This window comes from Drosophila simulans, chromosome 2R (assembly GCF_016746395.2).
Source record: "Drosophila simulans strain w501 chromosome 2R, Prin_Dsim_3.1, whole genome shotgun sequence".
NCBI classification, from domain to species: domain Eukaryota; kingdom Metazoa; phylum Arthropoda; class Insecta; order Diptera; family Drosophilidae; genus Drosophila; species Drosophila simulans.
Window position 1 is genome coordinate 20,185,305 of NC_052521.2, and position 17,223 is coordinate 20,202,527.

At 47.7% G+C, this 17,223-nt stretch overlaps 4 protein-coding genes across 6 annotated transcripts in view; 1 reads left to right on the forward strand and 3 right to left on the reverse strand.

The window, feature by feature from the left end:
- Positions 1 to 1,941, reverse strand: part of LOC6735799 (Krueppel-like factor 12) — a 31,740-nt gene extending 29,799 nt beyond the window's left edge. Inside the window, exons 1-3 of one of the 3 annotated variants that reach the window (XM_039291489.2) lie at positions 1,275 to 1,941; positions 581 to 1,140; positions 300 to 335 (exon numbers count right to left, since the gene is read on the reverse strand). In XM_039291489.2, the coding sequence (XP_039147423.1) occupies positions 300 to 335; positions 581 to 592 (48 nt within the window). In that variant the 5' untranslated portion in view covers positions 593 to 1,140; positions 1,275 to 1,941. Of the gene's footprint in view, positions 1 to 299; positions 336 to 580 lie in introns of all 3 variants that reach the window. The other 2 variants (XM_039291488.2, XM_039291487.2) reach the window with 2 other exon arrangements.
- A 742-nt stretch (positions 1,942 to 2,683) lies between these two features.
- LOC120284361 lies at positions 2,684 to 11,066 on the reverse strand. Its single transcript, XM_039291550.2, has 2 exons — positions 11,030 to 11,066; positions 2,684 to 3,859 (listed from the first exon to the last, which is right to left on the reverse strand). Exon 2 carries the CDS (start codon positions 3,836 to 3,838, stop codon positions 2,927 to 2,929), a length of 912 nt encoding a protein of 303 aa, XP_039147484.1. The 5' UTR covers positions 3,839 to 3,859; positions 11,030 to 11,066; the 3' UTR covers positions 2,684 to 2,926.
- LOC123327090 lies at positions 4,641 to 6,712 on the reverse strand. Its single transcript, XM_044922491.1, has 2 exons — positions 4,830 to 6,712; positions 4,641 to 4,698 (listed from the first exon to the last, which is right to left on the reverse strand). Exons 1-2 carry the CDS (start codon positions 6,710 to 6,712, stop codon positions 4,641 to 4,643), a joined length of 1,941 nt encoding a protein of 646 aa, XP_044778426.1.
- A 2,968-nt stretch (positions 11,067 to 14,034) lies between the features above and the next one.
- LOC6735802 (protein twist) lies at positions 14,035 to 16,082 on the forward strand. Its single transcript, XM_016168789.3, has 2 exons — positions 14,035 to 15,458; positions 15,578 to 16,082. Exons 1-2 carry the CDS (start codon positions 14,233 to 14,235, stop codon positions 15,825 to 15,827), a joined length of 1,476 nt encoding a protein of 491 aa, XP_016029185.1. The 5' UTR covers positions 14,035 to 14,232; the 3' UTR covers positions 15,828 to 16,082.
- Positions 16,083 to 17,223: the final 1,141 nt, after the last annotated feature.

Sequence of the window (17,223 nt, forward strand, 5' to 3'; positions counted from 1 at the left end):
CATGAAACCGATGGGCCCTAATGAGCTGTACTTGACTGAAATTGAAGACAAATTGCAGCCAATAACAATTAGTTAGGTGCGGAAAAGATTGCGTCGAAATAACTCGCAATTAAACTGCAGAAGATCGCTAATTTTAAGGTACTAATGAGTTAGAATGAGTTTCTATTCTAATTTTACTAAGCCTCATTTGACCATGGGATATATAAATACATATATATGTATATAGAACTATATTGTGAACCTCTCCTGGTCCTCGCCCGGATCTTATCTCCACCGCCATAGTTAATCTGGGAACTCACCTCCTTTGCTGACAGAGGGTCGGATCCAAGTCCATTCTGCAAAGAGAAGCAGAAACAGGGAATTAAGAGTCGTACAATGCCCCTCTTCGCGTCGAATTGCAACAGGTTGGTGTTGGCCAGAGCACCCTGCCCTCGGCTCCCCCGCAATCCCCTTTTGACCCCTTCGTGACCCCGTAACCCGCGAGTCGCCAAAACAAACTTTCGGCTGACAGGGTCGCAGAGGTGGCCGAGAAAGGGGAGCACATGGCATATGGCGTTGGCGTTCGCATCGGTGTACTTACCATGAAAACCATTAAATTGTAAAACGTCTTACAAAATAATAATTGCCCGGCAACGTTCTGGCCACGTTACAAAAGACAGGCAGCAGCAAGGGTTTCTGTTTCTGTTACCGGGCTTCAAAGGGAGGGGGTGGTGGGAAGGTGGAGGCGGATGCCTGAAATAATCGCTGTTTTGGTTTTGGCCGTTGCTTTTGCTTTTGGCCTGGCTTTTGTCGCAGCAGCTGTTGCCCGTGCTCTTTTCTGCCTGCAACTGCCGCATGCTATTTCGCATCCGCGGAATCAATGACAAAACGAGTGCAACGCACCTTGAGTTTTTGTTGTCTACCCTTTTTTTAACCTTCTGCGCTTCTTTGTATTATTTAGTTTTATTTTTATCTTTTTTATTTGCAGCTTGTTTATGCGTTTCGGTGGCGGGGGGCTACCCTTTGCGGGGAGGGGGGCCACCGTAGCAGAAGCAAAAGCCGCATTTTGTGGGGTAACGAATGCAGCGCGCGCAGTGCGTGACGAAATTACTTAGTTGCTTAGCTACTTAGGCAAATATGTGATGAGCCGCCTAAGCATGACTAAAAAAAAAATAAAAATTAAACTGAGCACCGAAAACCAACAGATTTTTCCAATTGAACGAGGCAGGGTGATAACTGAAATTGGCAATTACTAGTGGCCCTGCATCCGGTTTTAGCTATAGTCTGCGGCTCACTTATTAGCACTTATTGCCGACGCTTCCTGGGCGGGGGTGTTACACTTGTTGTTGGGGGCTTGCATTTCCGGTTGGGCAGTCAATTGCAGTTCCCGGTCCCGCGGGCGCTATAAAACTCGCACTTAATTCGATCAACTGAGGCACATGCTACGGACACAACGCCCCACCAAACGGCGTGTGTTGGTTGTGTTGTGTTTGCTATTATTTATTCCTCTGGATTCTTGGTTTCATTCGTTGTTGTTGCTGCTGCTGTTGTTGTTGTATTTATCGAGCGAGCGTGAGTGTGCAAATTACAGCACATCCGTCATTTTAATTTCACTTAAAACGCCATTTAAAGCGTCGCACCAACACAAACACTAAGTTGCAGCACGCAGTGCAAGCACGCACGCATGCGCAGAAACGCCGGTTGGAAAAGCGCAGCGGAACGAAACGGAATGGAACGCGCAGTGAATATGTCAACTAAAATTTTATAATCATATCATAATCTTGTATTCTCTATTCTTGTTATTGTTCCAATTCAACTGAGCATGGATGTGAGCTAGAAGCGAGGAGAAAAGAAGCGTTTCCCGCACGTAGCACGTTTGAACGCGGCGCGGAGCAAACTTGCTCTGAGCTCTTCGAATTTTAACCGCCAACTTTGGCTCCCCGAGCGTGGTGAGCTTTGGCGCTCGCTACTCACCACACCTCGCACACGCATTTGACATTCGCGCGCGCGTCTGCTGGTGTGTGTGCACCACTTTGTTTGTTTGTTTAGTTAAGGTGGAGCTAGGCTAAAATGACAAGTTGGCGCTTATGTTATTGGGTGGCCAACACTCGCGCGCCGGTGTGTGTGAGAGCCCCCACCCATGTTCGCCCGTGTGTGCGTGTGTGTGAGCGCTTTTGCCACTCGTGTAGGTGTGTGTGTTTGCGCTGGCTGTTAATTAACATGCAGCACACACACGCAAGCAGAAGCTTGACAAGCTCAAAGTGTAGGTGTTTGGCGCCAGCGATTTCATTGGCTGACGGCCCCTTGAACGCGGGGTGGGGGTGGCGCAGGTGGGGCAGGTGGGTCATGTGTGTGCGGTGAGTGGGAGCAATTAACACAAGCGCAAGATACTTTTTGGAGCACTCGCTGACAGCAGCCGCGGCTTCCATCAAGCGGCTTATTCCTAATCGCAGAGGCTGCATCGCACACGATTTTTGCCAGCTTAGCACAGTCGAAATTCGCTAAATCTAGTTAGTATGCGCTAATCAACCTTACTGCTTGCATACTATAGGGTGGATACAGTATGAAATGGAGTGGGCGGAAAAATCCTGGGTGTGGGTTGCTGCGGTTGCTGCTGATTTTTTTTCCTGTAATGAAACACTCGGGATCGACTTCACGAGAATTCCGGTCTTTATTCGCGCACTTGTAACTTAAGACTACCTTAACATTAACAGTAGCAATACCGCGGGACCGCGGAGTGGTGAATACCTTGCGGGAAGGGAGGAGAGCGAGAGAAGAGAAGGAGAGCGCGAGCAGCGGTGCTTGCGAGCCGTGGAGGAGCTTCGAGTAAAAGCATTGGCCGCTTACACTGCCGCTCAACTGTTTGCGCCCTTCTGGCGTGAACATTCTCCCCCCCCTTGCGTAGGCAAAGGTATCCCTGGCCGGCTAGACATCAGGATCGGCCTCTTCATTCCGTGCACGCTCCAGAAACGGTCCATCCGAACACCGTGTTCTGCGCGACGGGCAAGCCATCATCAATTTTTAGGAACCCCGGTTGGATCAAGTTGGCATATACATCTGATCCCAACACGAGGGAGATGGAGGCCGGCCGGTGGAAGCGCTCGTCCGCGAGACGAACACCGTCAAACTTGGCCCTGGCGGCGTCGCTCAGAGCTTGGATGGGTGTCCGGATCCTTAGGCTGGGTTCGACCTTCAGGACGACGTTGAGTCGGAAGGTGCTTGTTCGGGACCGGAGTGTCACCGAGCAGACCTCGTTGCCTCCCAGCCGGGCGATGGGCAGCCGGAACGCAGCCGCCAACGACCGGTCGATGCTGCTCACCGGCATGCATGGGTCGATCATGGCCCCGGTCTCGAAGGTCTTCGAGCCCGTGTCCAGCACGACGATGGCTGTAGGCAGAATGGGAACAGCCTTCTGCTGCCCCGTTGCCACCGCCGGAGACGCGACGGAGACCTTCGGACGCCGTTGATTGTTGGCGACTGGGGCTGGTGGCGGAATGCGGGAAATCCGGACCGGACGAGGTGCAGCGGGATGGCGCTCTCTGCGCGTCGGAGCTGGTAGCGCTGCTGGGGACGGAGCGGGACGGACCTCGTGCATGTGGAGTAGAGTGTGGTGGTTTCCTCCACACTTCTTGCATCCCTCTTGGCTTCGGCAGTCTCCTCCTGAGTGCTGATGGGCGAGGCAGTTCGAGCAGTACTTATTAATAAGTACTGCCCGAAGGCGCTTTTCAGCGCTCAGTTTGTGGAACCTCTTGCACTTCCGAAGTGCATGGATTCCAGAGCAGACTCGGCAGCGGTAGGATTTGATACCTCGAGTACGTCTGCTTTCCAACGACTGGGTGGCACGAGGTCGCGGAGCCATTATTGGAGGAAGTGAGTAAGTCTGCCAATAAAAGAAATGAAGAAGCTTAGTATGAGCCGACTACTCTTTTGGCCCCGGAATGGGGGAAGTGCCCTAATCCCTAGGAACGGAGGACTCTTTGTCCTCCATCGGTAGCAGAATAACCTTGTGGACAGGGCGTTTTATGGTGCCGCGAGACGTACGGATCTCGACGACTCGAATGCGGTCGTCGGCTCCTGGAAAGGCAGAAACGATTCTGCCGAGCCGCCATTCGTGCGGTGGTAGATTGTCCTCCTTGACAACTACCATATCGTCGGCTTGGAGATTCCTGGTCGGAAATTGCCATTTGCTTCGTTTATGGAGTTCCTTAAGATACTCCTCTTTCCACCGTGCACTAAACTGCTGATGTTGTGCCTTGAGGTGTTGCCATCGATTTATTATCGACTTGGCTTCGCCCTTTATCTCGGGTTCCGCCGTGGAAAGCAACGGCCCTCCAATAAGGAAATGGCCTGGTGTGAGGGCCAGCAAATCTGAGGGATCTTCGGACATAGGGGAGAGGGGTCTAGAGTTGAGGCAAGCCTCAATCTTAGCGAGAAGTGTCGCCAGCTCCTCAAATGTATATTTGCGGGCTGACGTCGATTTAAGGAACAGGGTTTTGAAACTTTTCACCCCTGCTTCCCACAAACCCCCCATATGTGGAGCCCCGGGTGGGATGAATCGCCATACGAGTCCCTGATGGCTATATGCATCAGTCACGGACTCTTTGATGGCTTGGAGAAAGTCCCTGGAAATCAAAGTTGCCGCCCCCACAAAGGTCTTACCATTATCCGAATGGACCCGTTGAGGACAACCGCGCCTCGCTACGAAACGAGCGAAGGCCGCTAGAAATTTCTCGGTTGTTAGATCGGAAGTGGGTTCCAAATGGATAGCCTTCGTGGAAAAGCACACAAACACACAAACATATCCCTTCGTTATGAGACACGCTCTCCCTGTATAGTTTTTTATTTCGAACGGGCCGGCATAGTCGATACCCGTGTAGGTGAACGCCCTAGAGAAGGAGACTCTATCTGTCGGGAAATCGCCCATCAGCTGTGTTTGGAGTCTCTTCTTGTAAATCGTGCAAATCTTACAAGGATTGACCACAGCCTTCACCAGATTCTTGATTTTAGGAATCCAATACTTCGATCGGATCAGGCGTACGATCAATTGACTACCGCCATGAAGAGTAATCTGGTGAGTAAATTGGACGACAAGGCGCGACAGTCTACAGTTATAGGGGAGAATAATCGGATGACGTTCATCATATTGCAGGGTTTTGGAGGCAGTGAGACGGCCGCACGCCCTTAACAGGCCGTGTTGGTCAATGAACGGGAACAAATTCACCAACGGACTTGACACTGGAAGAGGCCTTTTCTCGATCAGATGCTGAAGCTCTTGGCCATATGCTCTGCGCTGCGCAATGGAGGTCAGAGTTCGTTCTGCCCCTCGGATCTCTTCACTTGTAGGGCGTGAGTTGGGCAAGAACGAACCTTTGCGCCAGCGTTTAAGGAAGCGTTGAACATAGACCAGAACTCGCAGGGCCTTGTCCAACTTGGAGAAACGCTCGAGAAAGTCGATGGACGGGGCCTTGACAAAATGCACTTTGACCGCGCGCTGCTCTAGCTCGGTCACTGGAAGAGTGTCACTTTGTGCTGGCCATAGCTCTCGTGGCCCTTGCAGCCACTCTGGTCCGTGCCACCAGAGATGGTTATCTGCCAATTCATGTAAGGATACGCCTCGACTGGCTAGATCGGCGGAGTTTTGTTCTGAGCGAACGTGTGCCCAACAGTCGACTGGCGTCGCCTGCGTGATCTTGGCAACTCTGTTGGCCACAAATGTGGTCCAGTTGCACGCAGGCTTTCGTAGCCAGGCTAAGACGATTGTGGAATCTGTCCAGCAGCGGATATTTGAACTGGCGGAGGGCATGTGCGGGAGGATTGCTGTCACCATTTCGGTTAACAGCACGGCACCACAGAGCTCTAGCCGAGGAAGGGAGACGGTTTTTACCGGGGCCACTCGTGTTTTGGCTGTAAGCAGGCGAGTCAGGATCTTTTGCCCCATCTCGACGCGGATGTATATCGCCGCTCCATAGGCTCTCTGAGACGCGTCACAGAAACCGTGGTGCTCTATGATTACCTCAGGCTGGTACCAGATCCATCTCGGAACGCGGATCTGGTTGAGGTCGGAATACTCGGCTAAAAACGATTGCCACCGCTGACACATTTCAGTGGGAAGCTTATCGTCCCAGCCTAAGTTTTGCAACCAAATCTCCTGCATGAACATTTTTGAACGGATTATGAACGGCGCGAGCCACCCGGCAGGATCGAACAACCTAGCGATTTGGGACAAAACTTCTCGCTTTGTATAGGAGGGTTCCGCAACTATGTCTGGAGGAACGAAATAGAATTCGTCGGACTTTGCCCTCCACCGAATACCGAGCGTCTTGGCCGTGCTTTCGGCATCGATGTCGAGGAACTCGCTATGAAGGAGGTGTTCGGCCGGGACGTCTTTAAGGACGCCTTTGTTGTTCGAGGTCCACTTTCTCAGCGGAAACCCGGAGGCACTTAGGGCTGCTTGCAACTCTCGAATTGAACTTTGGGCTTCGATTACGGAATTCGCCCCTGCCAGCACGTCGTCGACGTACATGTGCTGCTGGATGATGCGGCTGGCATTTGGAAATGGCACTTGGATATCCTCTGCCAGCTGTTGCAAGACTCGAATGGCGAGGAAGGGGGCGCAGTTGACCCCGAAGGTAACTGTTTTTAATTCGAAGTCTCGGATATCTCCTTCCTTGTTTCGGAACAGAATTCTCTGAAACGGGGTATGTTTCGGATCGACCCAGATCTGACGATACATTTTCGTGATGTCTGCACTGAAGACGTATTGAAAATAACGCCATTTCAGGACCTGGATCGTTAGATCGGATTGTAGGACTGGACCAGCATGAAGAATATCATTTAAGCTGGTCCCATTTGCCGACGGACTTGAAGCGTTGAATACAACGCGAAGCTTTGTAGTGGTGCTTTCGGGCTTAACTACCGCGTGATGAGGAAGATGATACGATGGAGAATTGTGAGTCGGCGGAACTTCTTTCATATGACCCAGATCCAGGTACTCCTGGATCACGCTGTCATATTGCTCTTTTAATGGAAAGTCTCTTTTTAAACGATTTTCGTTTCTAAGAAACTGAGCTAGCGCAATGGACCTTGAATATCCTAAATCGGATCCGATATTCTCGGGATCCCGGAACGGAAGCGTCACCACGTATCTCCCGCTTGCGTCTTTTGTCGTTGTTTGGAGGAAGTTCCTTTCACAATAGGAGTCCGACTCTTTTACCATCTTTACTGGTAGATCCTCCACCTCCCAGAACTTGCTGAGAAGCGTGTCGAGCGTATCAGGGTCGCCTATTTCATGCACCTGGGTCGTGAAGGATGCGACCCGTTTCGGCTTGCCCTTGGAAATCGGCCCCGTTAGCACCCACCCGAAAATAGTTTCTTGGCCCAGGAGCGAGCCGCAAATATTTTGTCGGGTGCCATCCATCATTATGGATGGTAGAATGTCAGCCCCGATCAATACATCAATTTGAGAGCTCTCAAAAAAGGTAGGATCTGCCCAGCGGAGTGCGGGCAGGTCCTTCAAAGAATTCCGAGGGATCGGATAGGAGGGCAGTTTGCCTGAGAGCTCCGGAAGGACGTAAGCTTCAGTGTCTAACTGTAGACCTGGCTTAGTAGGAGAGCGAATCCCGAAGTGACACAGCTTCGAGGACTTCGCGGAGACTGAATGATTTAACCCGGAGACTTGGGTCTGGGTGTTGCGGAATGGCAACTTGATGAGGTTGAACAGGCGTTCTGAAATGAACGTCGCCTCGGATCCCGAGTCGATTAAGGCTCGGGCTCGGTAGCTCATCCCCAAATGGCACACGTCAATCATCGCTGTGCTCAGTAGGACGGCTGAAGTGCCGGACGCGAAAAAAGTTTGCACCGCTGAGGTGCTTGCCGATGCATTTCTGCTAGAGGGTCTCGGAAGTTGCTGTGTAGGGGGCGAGGTTGAGAAACTCGCATTTTCGGAATTTGGGGGGCTGCGATGCAGCAGCGTATGGTGCCTGCCCTTACATGTAAAGCAGCTGTGCGTGCTTGTGCAGTCACGTAGCTGATGACCTCTGGCAAAACAATTCAGACATAGCTGCTTCTTTTTGATATACCCGGAGCGCGAGTCAACAGACATTTGAAGAAAACGCGGGCACAATCTTACCGGATGGTTCTCCTTCGAACATAAGTCACACCCTTTCTGTTTGGTGCTGACCTTTGTCTCGAAGGATTGAAGCCTTTTTGGAACTGCCTGAGTCGGTTTCATATCTTCGATGGCTTCCAATGTCCGATACCTTTCGCTCAGGAAGGCATTCATTTCTTCCCAAGCTGGGATCTCGGATTTAGCAGTTAGCGACTGTTCCCATAAGGACAGGGTCTGCTTGGGCAGTTTGCTCGCGCAAAGGAAAACCAAGATACAATCCCAGTTTTCTGTGGATACCTGGGAATGCTCTAGTGCTGTTAAACACCCCTGAATCGTGGATTGTAGCTCTTTTAGAGCATGACCAGATTCTTGCGAAATTGAGCTCAAGTTAAAAAGAAGCTTGAGCTGGCTGTTGACTAAAAGTCGCTTATTTTGGAACCGATCTCGAAGCGCCTCCCAAGCCGAAGCAAAACCATCATTCGTGAGAGGAGATTTCGCCACGATGGCTTTTGCTTCGCCACTTGTTTTGGTAAGGAGGTGGAATAGCTTCTCGACCGGAGTCAACCTGGGGTTGTTTACGTAAATTGCCGTGAATAGGTCCCGGAAAGTGGGCCATCGGAGGTAGTCGCCATCGAAGACTTCCGTGTCGCATGGAGGTAAGCGGCAGCCGGACGAAATTAGCGGCTGAGAGGGTGCTTGCGCGACTTGAGGCGTTGCTCTGTCGATTGTTTCGCCAATTTGTGCTGCACATGACTCGTATACTGAGTAGCAGTAGTCATATTTGGCCTGGAGAATAGGCACTGTGTCGAGGGATCCTTCTTGGGCCATTAGGTCAGAGCATGTTTCGTACTCTCTTTCCACTTTGTCCCATAAGGCTCGCACCTGTTGCAGACGGACTTGTAACGTGTGTAGGGACGGAGAGGCTTGATCAGGAGTGTTGATCTTCGCTTCGAAAAGGCTTACGCGATCGCTGACGGCGATGAATTTATGCAACGCTGCGTTTGCGGGCGTTGGCTGCTCAGAGGATGCCATTTTTCTTGTGTTAGAGCGTGTGACGCGGAGGAAATCAGTCCCGACAGCGGAGGGACTCTCGGATTTTCTCGATAGAGAAGACTCACTAGACGCTCGCGTCACTGGTCGGGAAATGACCAACCTAGGAGTTGTCTTCGAACTGGTCGATGGCGAACCCTTTGCTTTCGGAGTGGGAGTCGCGGGTTTGACCCTAGGACTAACGGACTTGGGTGCTGGCTTACCGCGAGTGGATAGCGGAGATTGCGGGTTGAACTTTTGTTCTTTTCCAGGTGCGGTGGTCTTTTTCTTGTCTCCCTCTAGGGGCATGCTCAGCTATGCCCAAAGAGAAGGAAGTCAAGAAGGCCTGCCCGCCGCAAACAAAAAAAATGTGGAATTGAGAAAAAAAGAACCAGATACGGAGGGCACCAAAATCTGGAGAGACAAAGGATCCCGTCGGAATTCGGGAGAAAGTTGCAATTGGGATCTGGAGATTGGAGCACGAAAGAAACAAAAATCGCAGTCTTTGTGAAATAAGGCCCAATAGATCTTCAATCAACTTGAAAAAAGCTTACATGAAGCACAATATAGCTAAAATTCAGTGTGAAAAAAAATAGCTAGGAGGATTCACAAAAGAAAACCAACAGCTAGAGTGAAGTCCACAAGAAGATATAGCTATATTGGTGGTCCAGAAAAACAATAGCTCAAATTTATATAAAAACAAAAACTATGAATTGCAATTTCTGAAAAAATCGCTAAAAAATTGCTACCAGCTGGAGTCTGGAAAATAGCCAAGGATTTATAAAAAAAATCACTATCGACTGGAAATCCCAAAAAATAGCTAATATATAGAAAATAGCTAGAAAATAGCTAGAAAATAGCTAGAAATTGGCTAGCTAATAGCTAGCTATAGCTAGAAAATTCAAGTTTAAATTTATAAAAATAGCTACCGGCTGGAGTCTGGAAAATAGCCAAGGATTTATAAAAACTCGCTATCGACTGGAAATCCCGAAAAAAAAATAGTTAATATATGGAAAATAGCTAGAAAATTCAAGTTTAAATTTATAAAAATAGCTACCGGATTTAGGACCACAATTTTATTATTTTAATTTAGGAACCAGAAATGGGAGCCAGAAATAGCTTGTAAAAAAAAAAAAAAAAAATTATTATTTGGGTTAAATAATTATTAAATAATAATTAATAATAATAATAATTAAAACAATCGTTTATTTCCCTTTTTTTTTTTTTATTAAATTATTTATTTTTAAATTTTATCGTCGGACTTTTTTATTTTATTTTATGTCTCGACAATAGGGTATTCTCTCGTCGCTATGCGCTGGTTTTTGTCAGGGCAATAACGAACAAAGAGGAGACGAAAGAACTTGCACTTGGAAAGTCTGCGTAAGTCGCGACTGTGTGTATGTCAATATCGTTGGAAGCTAGGTCTGACAATGGATATGTCGTAATGTATGTGTATATGGCTATGGGTATTTGTGTGTATGTGAACTTTATTTGGAATATTTTGTATGTGAATATATTGGGTGAATATATGTATGTTTATATTTAATTTACAATAATTATATATTTAATATATATGTGTATATTTAATTTAATTTAGTTTTATTTGTATTGGGTTGTATATTTTATTGAGGCACACACAAAAAAAACAGCAGTTTAGCAGCGGACGATAACAGTGAATTTTGGACAGTGTATATATGTGTGTACATGCGCTTGGATATCAGCGGAGCACCGTAATTAGGAGGCCGGTATTGGCAAAGTGCTTGTTTATGCACTTAAAAAAAAAGTAATCACGGTGGCTGGGCGCATGTACTTATATATTTTCACTTTTCACTTGATACGGATGGACGGAAAGAATAAACGCCGTTGGAAAAACGAAAATGGCGACCACGGACGGAATAGAATTTAAAGCCGTACTTATCTTGAATTTTCCGCAAGGAGCGCTGGCAGGATCAGAGCTCATCCGGCTCGAAGGACCATGAAATGGAGTGGGCGGAAAAATCCTGGGTGTGGGTTGCTGCGGTTGCTGCTGATTTTTTTTCCTGTAATGAAACACTCGGGATCGACTTCACGAGAATTCCGGTCTTTATTCGCGCACTTGTAACTTAAGACTACCTTAACATTAACAGTAGCAATACCGCGGGACCGCGGAGTGGTGAATACCTTGCGGGAAGGGAGGAGAGCGAGAGAAGAGAAGGAGAGCGCGAGCAGCGGTGCTTGCGAGCCGTGGAGGAGCTTCGAGTAAAAGCATTGGCCGCTTACACTGCCGCTCAACTGTTTGCGCCCTTCTGGCGTGAACACAGTACAATAAATGTTTATCCAATTATGTACATATAACCTTTCCTAAGAAATTTTTATAATTTTAAATGAGTTTTGGTTAATAAATTGGACAATAACTTTTAAATCAAATCCTTTTTTATTTAAACACAACTTAAAAGAGTTTTAACAACTAATCTTCTAAAAAGCTTTATATTAAGATACTAGCAGAAGAATTTTCATAAACATCACTTAATCATTTGGATAAATTAGAATAAAACTAAGATCCATAAGTATATACTCAAGCCGACAGTTTTTAGACTGCATGAAAAAGAGCTCATGATCAGATGCAGGAATTCCTATCCGATGTAGGGTATTTCCACTGTAAGATCAAAAGCTGTGGGAGTTTGCCCGCCGACCGCTCGCCGCCCCGTTTGATCCCAGCACCCAACCCGTTAGACGTCGCCAGACTACCTGATCCACTTTTCCACGCGCTTTGACGACCATTTTTGGTAACAATAAATCGTGATACATCATCAAAAGTCAATTCGAATATGTAGACAACGCTGCGCGCTCGGCAGGCAAAAAATATTTTAATTTTAATTGATTGTCGAGCGAGATTTACGTGCACCAAAAGTTTCTTCTCACGCTCCGCAAACACTGCCACACACATGGTTTTTGCGATGGCAGGATTAGAGCATTGTCAAAATGGAAAGTTGGTCCGCTTGGAAATCGTTTGGCAATCGCACCACGCAGAGCAGCAAAAAACGACAAGAGATGAAAAACAGAAGCAGCATCCGTGAAAAAAGTAATACGCAAAATACCTTTTCCAGCTTCTCTCTCATTTGGTTTTTTTTTCGTTTGATTTGGGCTCGTAAACGGAATTGAAATCAATAAACTACGTGACTGCAGCGTGTCCAATTTGAACATTAAGATCATTTTGAATGGTTGTATCTACAGCATTGCGGCACTCACTGTGGCGCCATCTGCCAGGGAAAATAAAGTCAATATATGTTTAGTAAACATGATGAAAATGATTAGTATTTTAAGTGAAACAAGAAATAAATGTTCTTAAGATATCCTAAGTTATATCCACGTTAGCAACTTCACATATGTCTAATTTTAGGGCATGATCTAAAATTGCATTCAAGGCACATATTTCAATGCATACTTTCAGGCGCGCCTTAAGATTCACTTTCTTTAAATGTATTTATACAATTTATCCAAAAAGTTGGCCACATTTCTTTTGTCTTTTTGACCAATAAGAGCGCGAAATTCACTCTTACCTTTAAAATTATCTCATACTTAAGTATATTTCTGCATTAATTACCCACCAATAGTTTAAGCTTATATTACTTTCTGTTTTATTACAATAATTGTAAATGCGCTGAGGGCAGTAAATCATGTTGCTCATCATGTCCAAGCTCCTAAGTCCAGGTAGTTTTGGGACAGGGCAAAACCCTGTTGGTGGTTTTTCTAAGGGGACCGTTTCGAGTCCTGGGTTTTGCTATTACCTAAGCCGGCTGATCGGCGATCTGAGATCGGAGATCTTCGATCGTGGTTTTTTCCAGCGGAAGTTCGCGCTCTGCATTAATCGGGTATTTTTGCTGGCCGCGGCAGGCAGGCAGATAATTATATCCGGAAATTTGACTTTTCGCTCGTATTTTTCTGGATTTTCGGAGCTCCGAGCGGCATTCGCCTGCGATTTTCTCGGTACGTGTGTGTGGGAATTCACTAATTAGGCATAATGAAACCTTTTCGTGGAGTTCCCCTCGGTTAGGGTTGTGGATTTGCACGCTTTACGATGGTTGGCAACTAACTGATGATTATATAATAGCGGAATGATTTCGATGGGCAAGCGTCTAAACATTTCGGCTCGTTTCCTGGGAAATTCCTGCGATCCCAAAACATATAGAAATGGAAAATCCCCGCACAGCAAAGTTGATTGGGTAAATATGCAATCAGATAGATATAACTTATTATCGATTTATGCAAACTTACATCTAAATAAATTTCATTGGAGAGAAATTCATTAGAAAGGCCTTTAATTTTTTTTACAAAAATAATATAACTTCTTTCCATATTATTTAAAGTCTTTAAGTAAATATCTTGTATAAACTTAAACGAACGCTGCAAACAACAACTTTCAACGAAGTTTACTAAATATTCGACTTGGCAATATTCAGGAAATGGTTTCATGTTATAAACAAAATATTTCATTACTCTGAATGCACTTTTTCAAAACTTAGAAACTCTGATCCTATGAATTCCCGCCGATCCAAAGATATTCTCAATCCCCTTTTTGAATCAACAAGTAAAATATTTCAAAAATTGCCGACAATTCCCCTCGTATTCCCCATCCCGCATCCCAACACGCATATTTCCCAGGCATTTTCCCAGATCGAGAGAAAACCCAAAGAATAACCCAAGAGAAAAAGAAAAATCCAGAGCGCCGAGTCAAGGCTCTCTTCAATTTAGCTTTGCATTTGCTGTATTTCGTTTTGCAGCCGCCGCTGCCGCTCGAGAAAATCAAAATCCCCCGCCGCCTGACGTCATACCTGCCGATGCCGCAGCTTCCGCCATTGAGTGGAAGCGGGATGGCAAGACAAGCGAGCGAGCGGGACGACGATAGAGCGGCGGCAGCGAATGGCCGTCGAGCAGCCGCAAAATGTCAATTTGAGCAATGGCCGGAAGGATCCTGCGTCAGTTGCGTTCCGTCAGTGCGTGCGAGCAGATCGATCCAGCAAACGCGGGCGTGAAGAATATCACGGAGTTATACAGTTCCGAAATAAGAATATACTGTTAGATATAACAAATCCTAACTAAGAAGAAGTGCGCTAAAAAGCCCAGCAAGATCACATCAAATGATGAGCACTCGCTCGGTGTCGCCCAAAGTGCTGCTGGACATTAGCTACAAGCCCACACTGCCCAACATCATGGAGCTGCAGAACAATGTGATCAAGCTGATCCAGGTGGAGCAGCAGGCCTACATGCAGTCCGGCTACCAGCTGCAGCACCAGCAGCAGCACCTCCACGCCCACCAGCACCACCAGCAGCACCATCAGCAGCAGCATACCCAGTACGCCCCACTGCCCTCGGAGTACGCCGCTTATGGCATTACCGAACTGGAGGACACCGACTACAACATACCCAGCAACGAGGTCCTGAGCACCAGCAGCAACCAGAGTGCCCAGAGCGCCAGTCTGGAGCTGAACAACAACAACACCAGCAGCAACACCACCAGCTCCGGCAACAATTCGAGTGGCTTCGATGGCCAGACCAGCAGCGGATCCTCCTGGAACGAGCACGGCAAGAGGGCCAGGAGCAGTGGCGACTACGACTGCCAAGCCGGGGGATCACTGGTCATGCAGCCCGAGCACAAGAAGCTAATCCACCAGCAACAGCAGCAGCAACAGCAACAGCACCAGCAACAGATCTATGTGGATTACTTGCCCACCACCGTGGACGAGGTGGCCTCGGCTCAGTCTTGTCCTGGCGTCCAGAGCACGTGCACCTCCCCGCAATCCCACTTCGACTTCCCCGACGAGGAGCTGCCCGAGCACAAGGCCCAGGTGTTCCTGCCACTCTACAACAACCAGCAGCAGCAGTCGCAGCAGCAGCAACAGCAGCAGCCGCACCAGCAAAGCCACGCCCAGATGCACTTCCAAAACGCCTACAGACAAAGTTTCGATGGCTACGAGCCGGCCAACTCGCTGAACGGCAGTGCCTACTCCAGCTCGGATCGGGATGACATGGAGTACGCCCGCCACAATGCCCTGAGTTCAGTGAGCGATCTCAATGGAGGAGTCATGTCGCCCGCCTGCTTGGCGGATGACGGCAGTGCCGGCAGCTTGCTGGACGGATCCGATGCCGGCGGAAAGGCCTTCCGCAAGCCACGTCGCCGGCTGAAACGGAAGCCCAGCAAGACGGAGGAGACGGACGAGTTCAGCAACCAGCGGGTGATGGCCAATGTCAGGGAGCGCCAGCGCACCCAGAGCCTCAACGACGCCTTCAAGTCCCTGCAGCAGATCATCCCCACGCTGCCCAGCGACAAGCTCAGCAAGATCCAGACCCTCAAACTGGCCACAAGGTAATATATCTTTCGAAGATCAAGTTCTCTTCTTTATAATACTTAAAAGCATTAAATGATAGTTAGATGAACTGAATCGAAACTCGTAATTAATCGAACTCTGTTTCACCAACTTGCAGATACATCGACTTCCTGTGCCGCATGCTCAGCTCGAGTGATATATCCCTGCTAAAGGCCTTGGAGGCCCAGGGATCGCCCTCGGCCTACGGATCAGCCAGCTCCCTCCTGAGTGCCGCCGCCAATGGAGCCGAGGCCGATCTGAAGTGCCTGCGCAAGGCCAACGGAGCACCCATCATCCCGCCCGAGAAGCTGAGTTATCTGTTCGGGGTGTGGCGCATGGAGGGCGACGCGCAGCACCAGAAGGCATAGCGGCGGATCAGGACACTATAGCTATAGTCCTGTCCGGGAGGGGCTTCCAGCAGCAACTATCGTGTGAATTCCAGAGCCCTGGCGCTCTCACTCTTCAATTCTCTGTCACGCTTTCCATATATACGTGTCGACTAGATGATTAGATGTCTAAGCCTAAAACCTACTGTTAATGCCTATTTAATGTCATAGTCTAAACTAAATTAATTGTAAAAAGCCAACAAGCCAAGAAACAAAGAAACGCCATGAACAAAACCAGACGCCATTTTGCATTTCAATTCATTTCATCGCGCTCCACTCCGCCGCGCTTTTCGATTGGAGGGGCCCACTAAATTGGGCGCGAAAATGTCTTCGCTGGGGGGGTCGGTCCCCTCGAGATCTGGACTTTTGTCTTTCGGAGCGGAGACAATCGAAGCGACGTCGACATACTTAGAGCGTAACGTCATTCCGCCAACAGACAGACAGACGGACGGACGGACGGACGGACGGACTTTATGTATCTGCGAGATACGCGCACACTGCATCCTCTAGATACTCGCTGTTCATGGGAAGAAGCGAACAGATACGGATACATACACAGATACATATACGCGGGCCCGCGATGGAGCAACACATCCACATCCGGTTGATTTATGTTCGAAAACATAAAAACTGTTTACAAAGTATACCAGGGCAGCGGAATATATAGTTGAGCAAAGTATTTATGTCGCCAAAATGCGTGCTTAAAATGCTCATAATTAGCTCAGTCAGATAATTTAGTCGCCGTCTTTCGGGGGCCTGGAACCGGACTCCTCCTCATCAAAGGCCTGAAATCGCCAAGATCGCTCTCGTTCACAGTTGTTGACTTAATTGCTTTTTAAATGACAGCTCCCGGTGCTCGAAAGTGCTCTCCGCTCCACATACATTGTACACTGCTTATTTCGGATATTCCCAAAGATGCAAACACATTCGTATCTGTAGATACAAATTTAGATTTGTGTTTAGATCTGCTTAAATTGGCATATCGCATCCATGTTGACAGGTTGTCGTGTTCGTGTGGTTGGGGTGTGCTCATTTCAAAGTGTTAAAACATATTAGGGGAAAGTATCACAAAGATTATCATGCATTTCGAGGCATCAAACTTAAAAAGGAATTTAGAGATAGGAAAAGTGGGGATTTGATCCACTTAACACTTTCTATTACTCCGCACATCGGCACATGCTGTATACAAATCTTTGATTTATTTCCAAGCCAATCGAATTACTCAGAAACACAAAATTTGTAAACGGTGAGAAATATGAATTTAAATTTTCTAGGAAACATACTACTTAAAATTTGCCATGATTTCAAGTGTATTCATTACACTATATAATATATATGTACAAATATATATCATTTGAAATATTTATCCTATGATTTC

Coding starts and splice junctions, on each gene's coding strand:
- LOC6735802 (XM_016168789.3), top strand. CDS start 14,233: ATGATGAGCACTCGCTCGGTGTCGCCCAAAGTGCTGCTGGACATTAGC. Junction 15,459..15,577: donor ACCCTCAAACTGGCCACAAG/GTAATATATCTT, acceptor ACCAACTTGCAG/ATACATCGACTTCCTGTGCC.
- LOC123327090 (XM_044922491.1), bottom strand. CDS start 6,712: ATGTATCGTCAGATCTGGGTCGATCCGAAACATACCCCGTTTCAGAGA. Junction 4,699..4,829: donor GGTATCGACTATGCCGGCCC/GTTCGAAATAAA, acceptor AGAAATTTCTAG/CGGCCTTCGCTCGTTTCGTA.
- LOC120284361 (XM_039291550.2), bottom strand. CDS start 3,838: ATGGCTCCGCGACCTCGTGCCACCCAGTCGTTGGAAAGCAGACGTACT.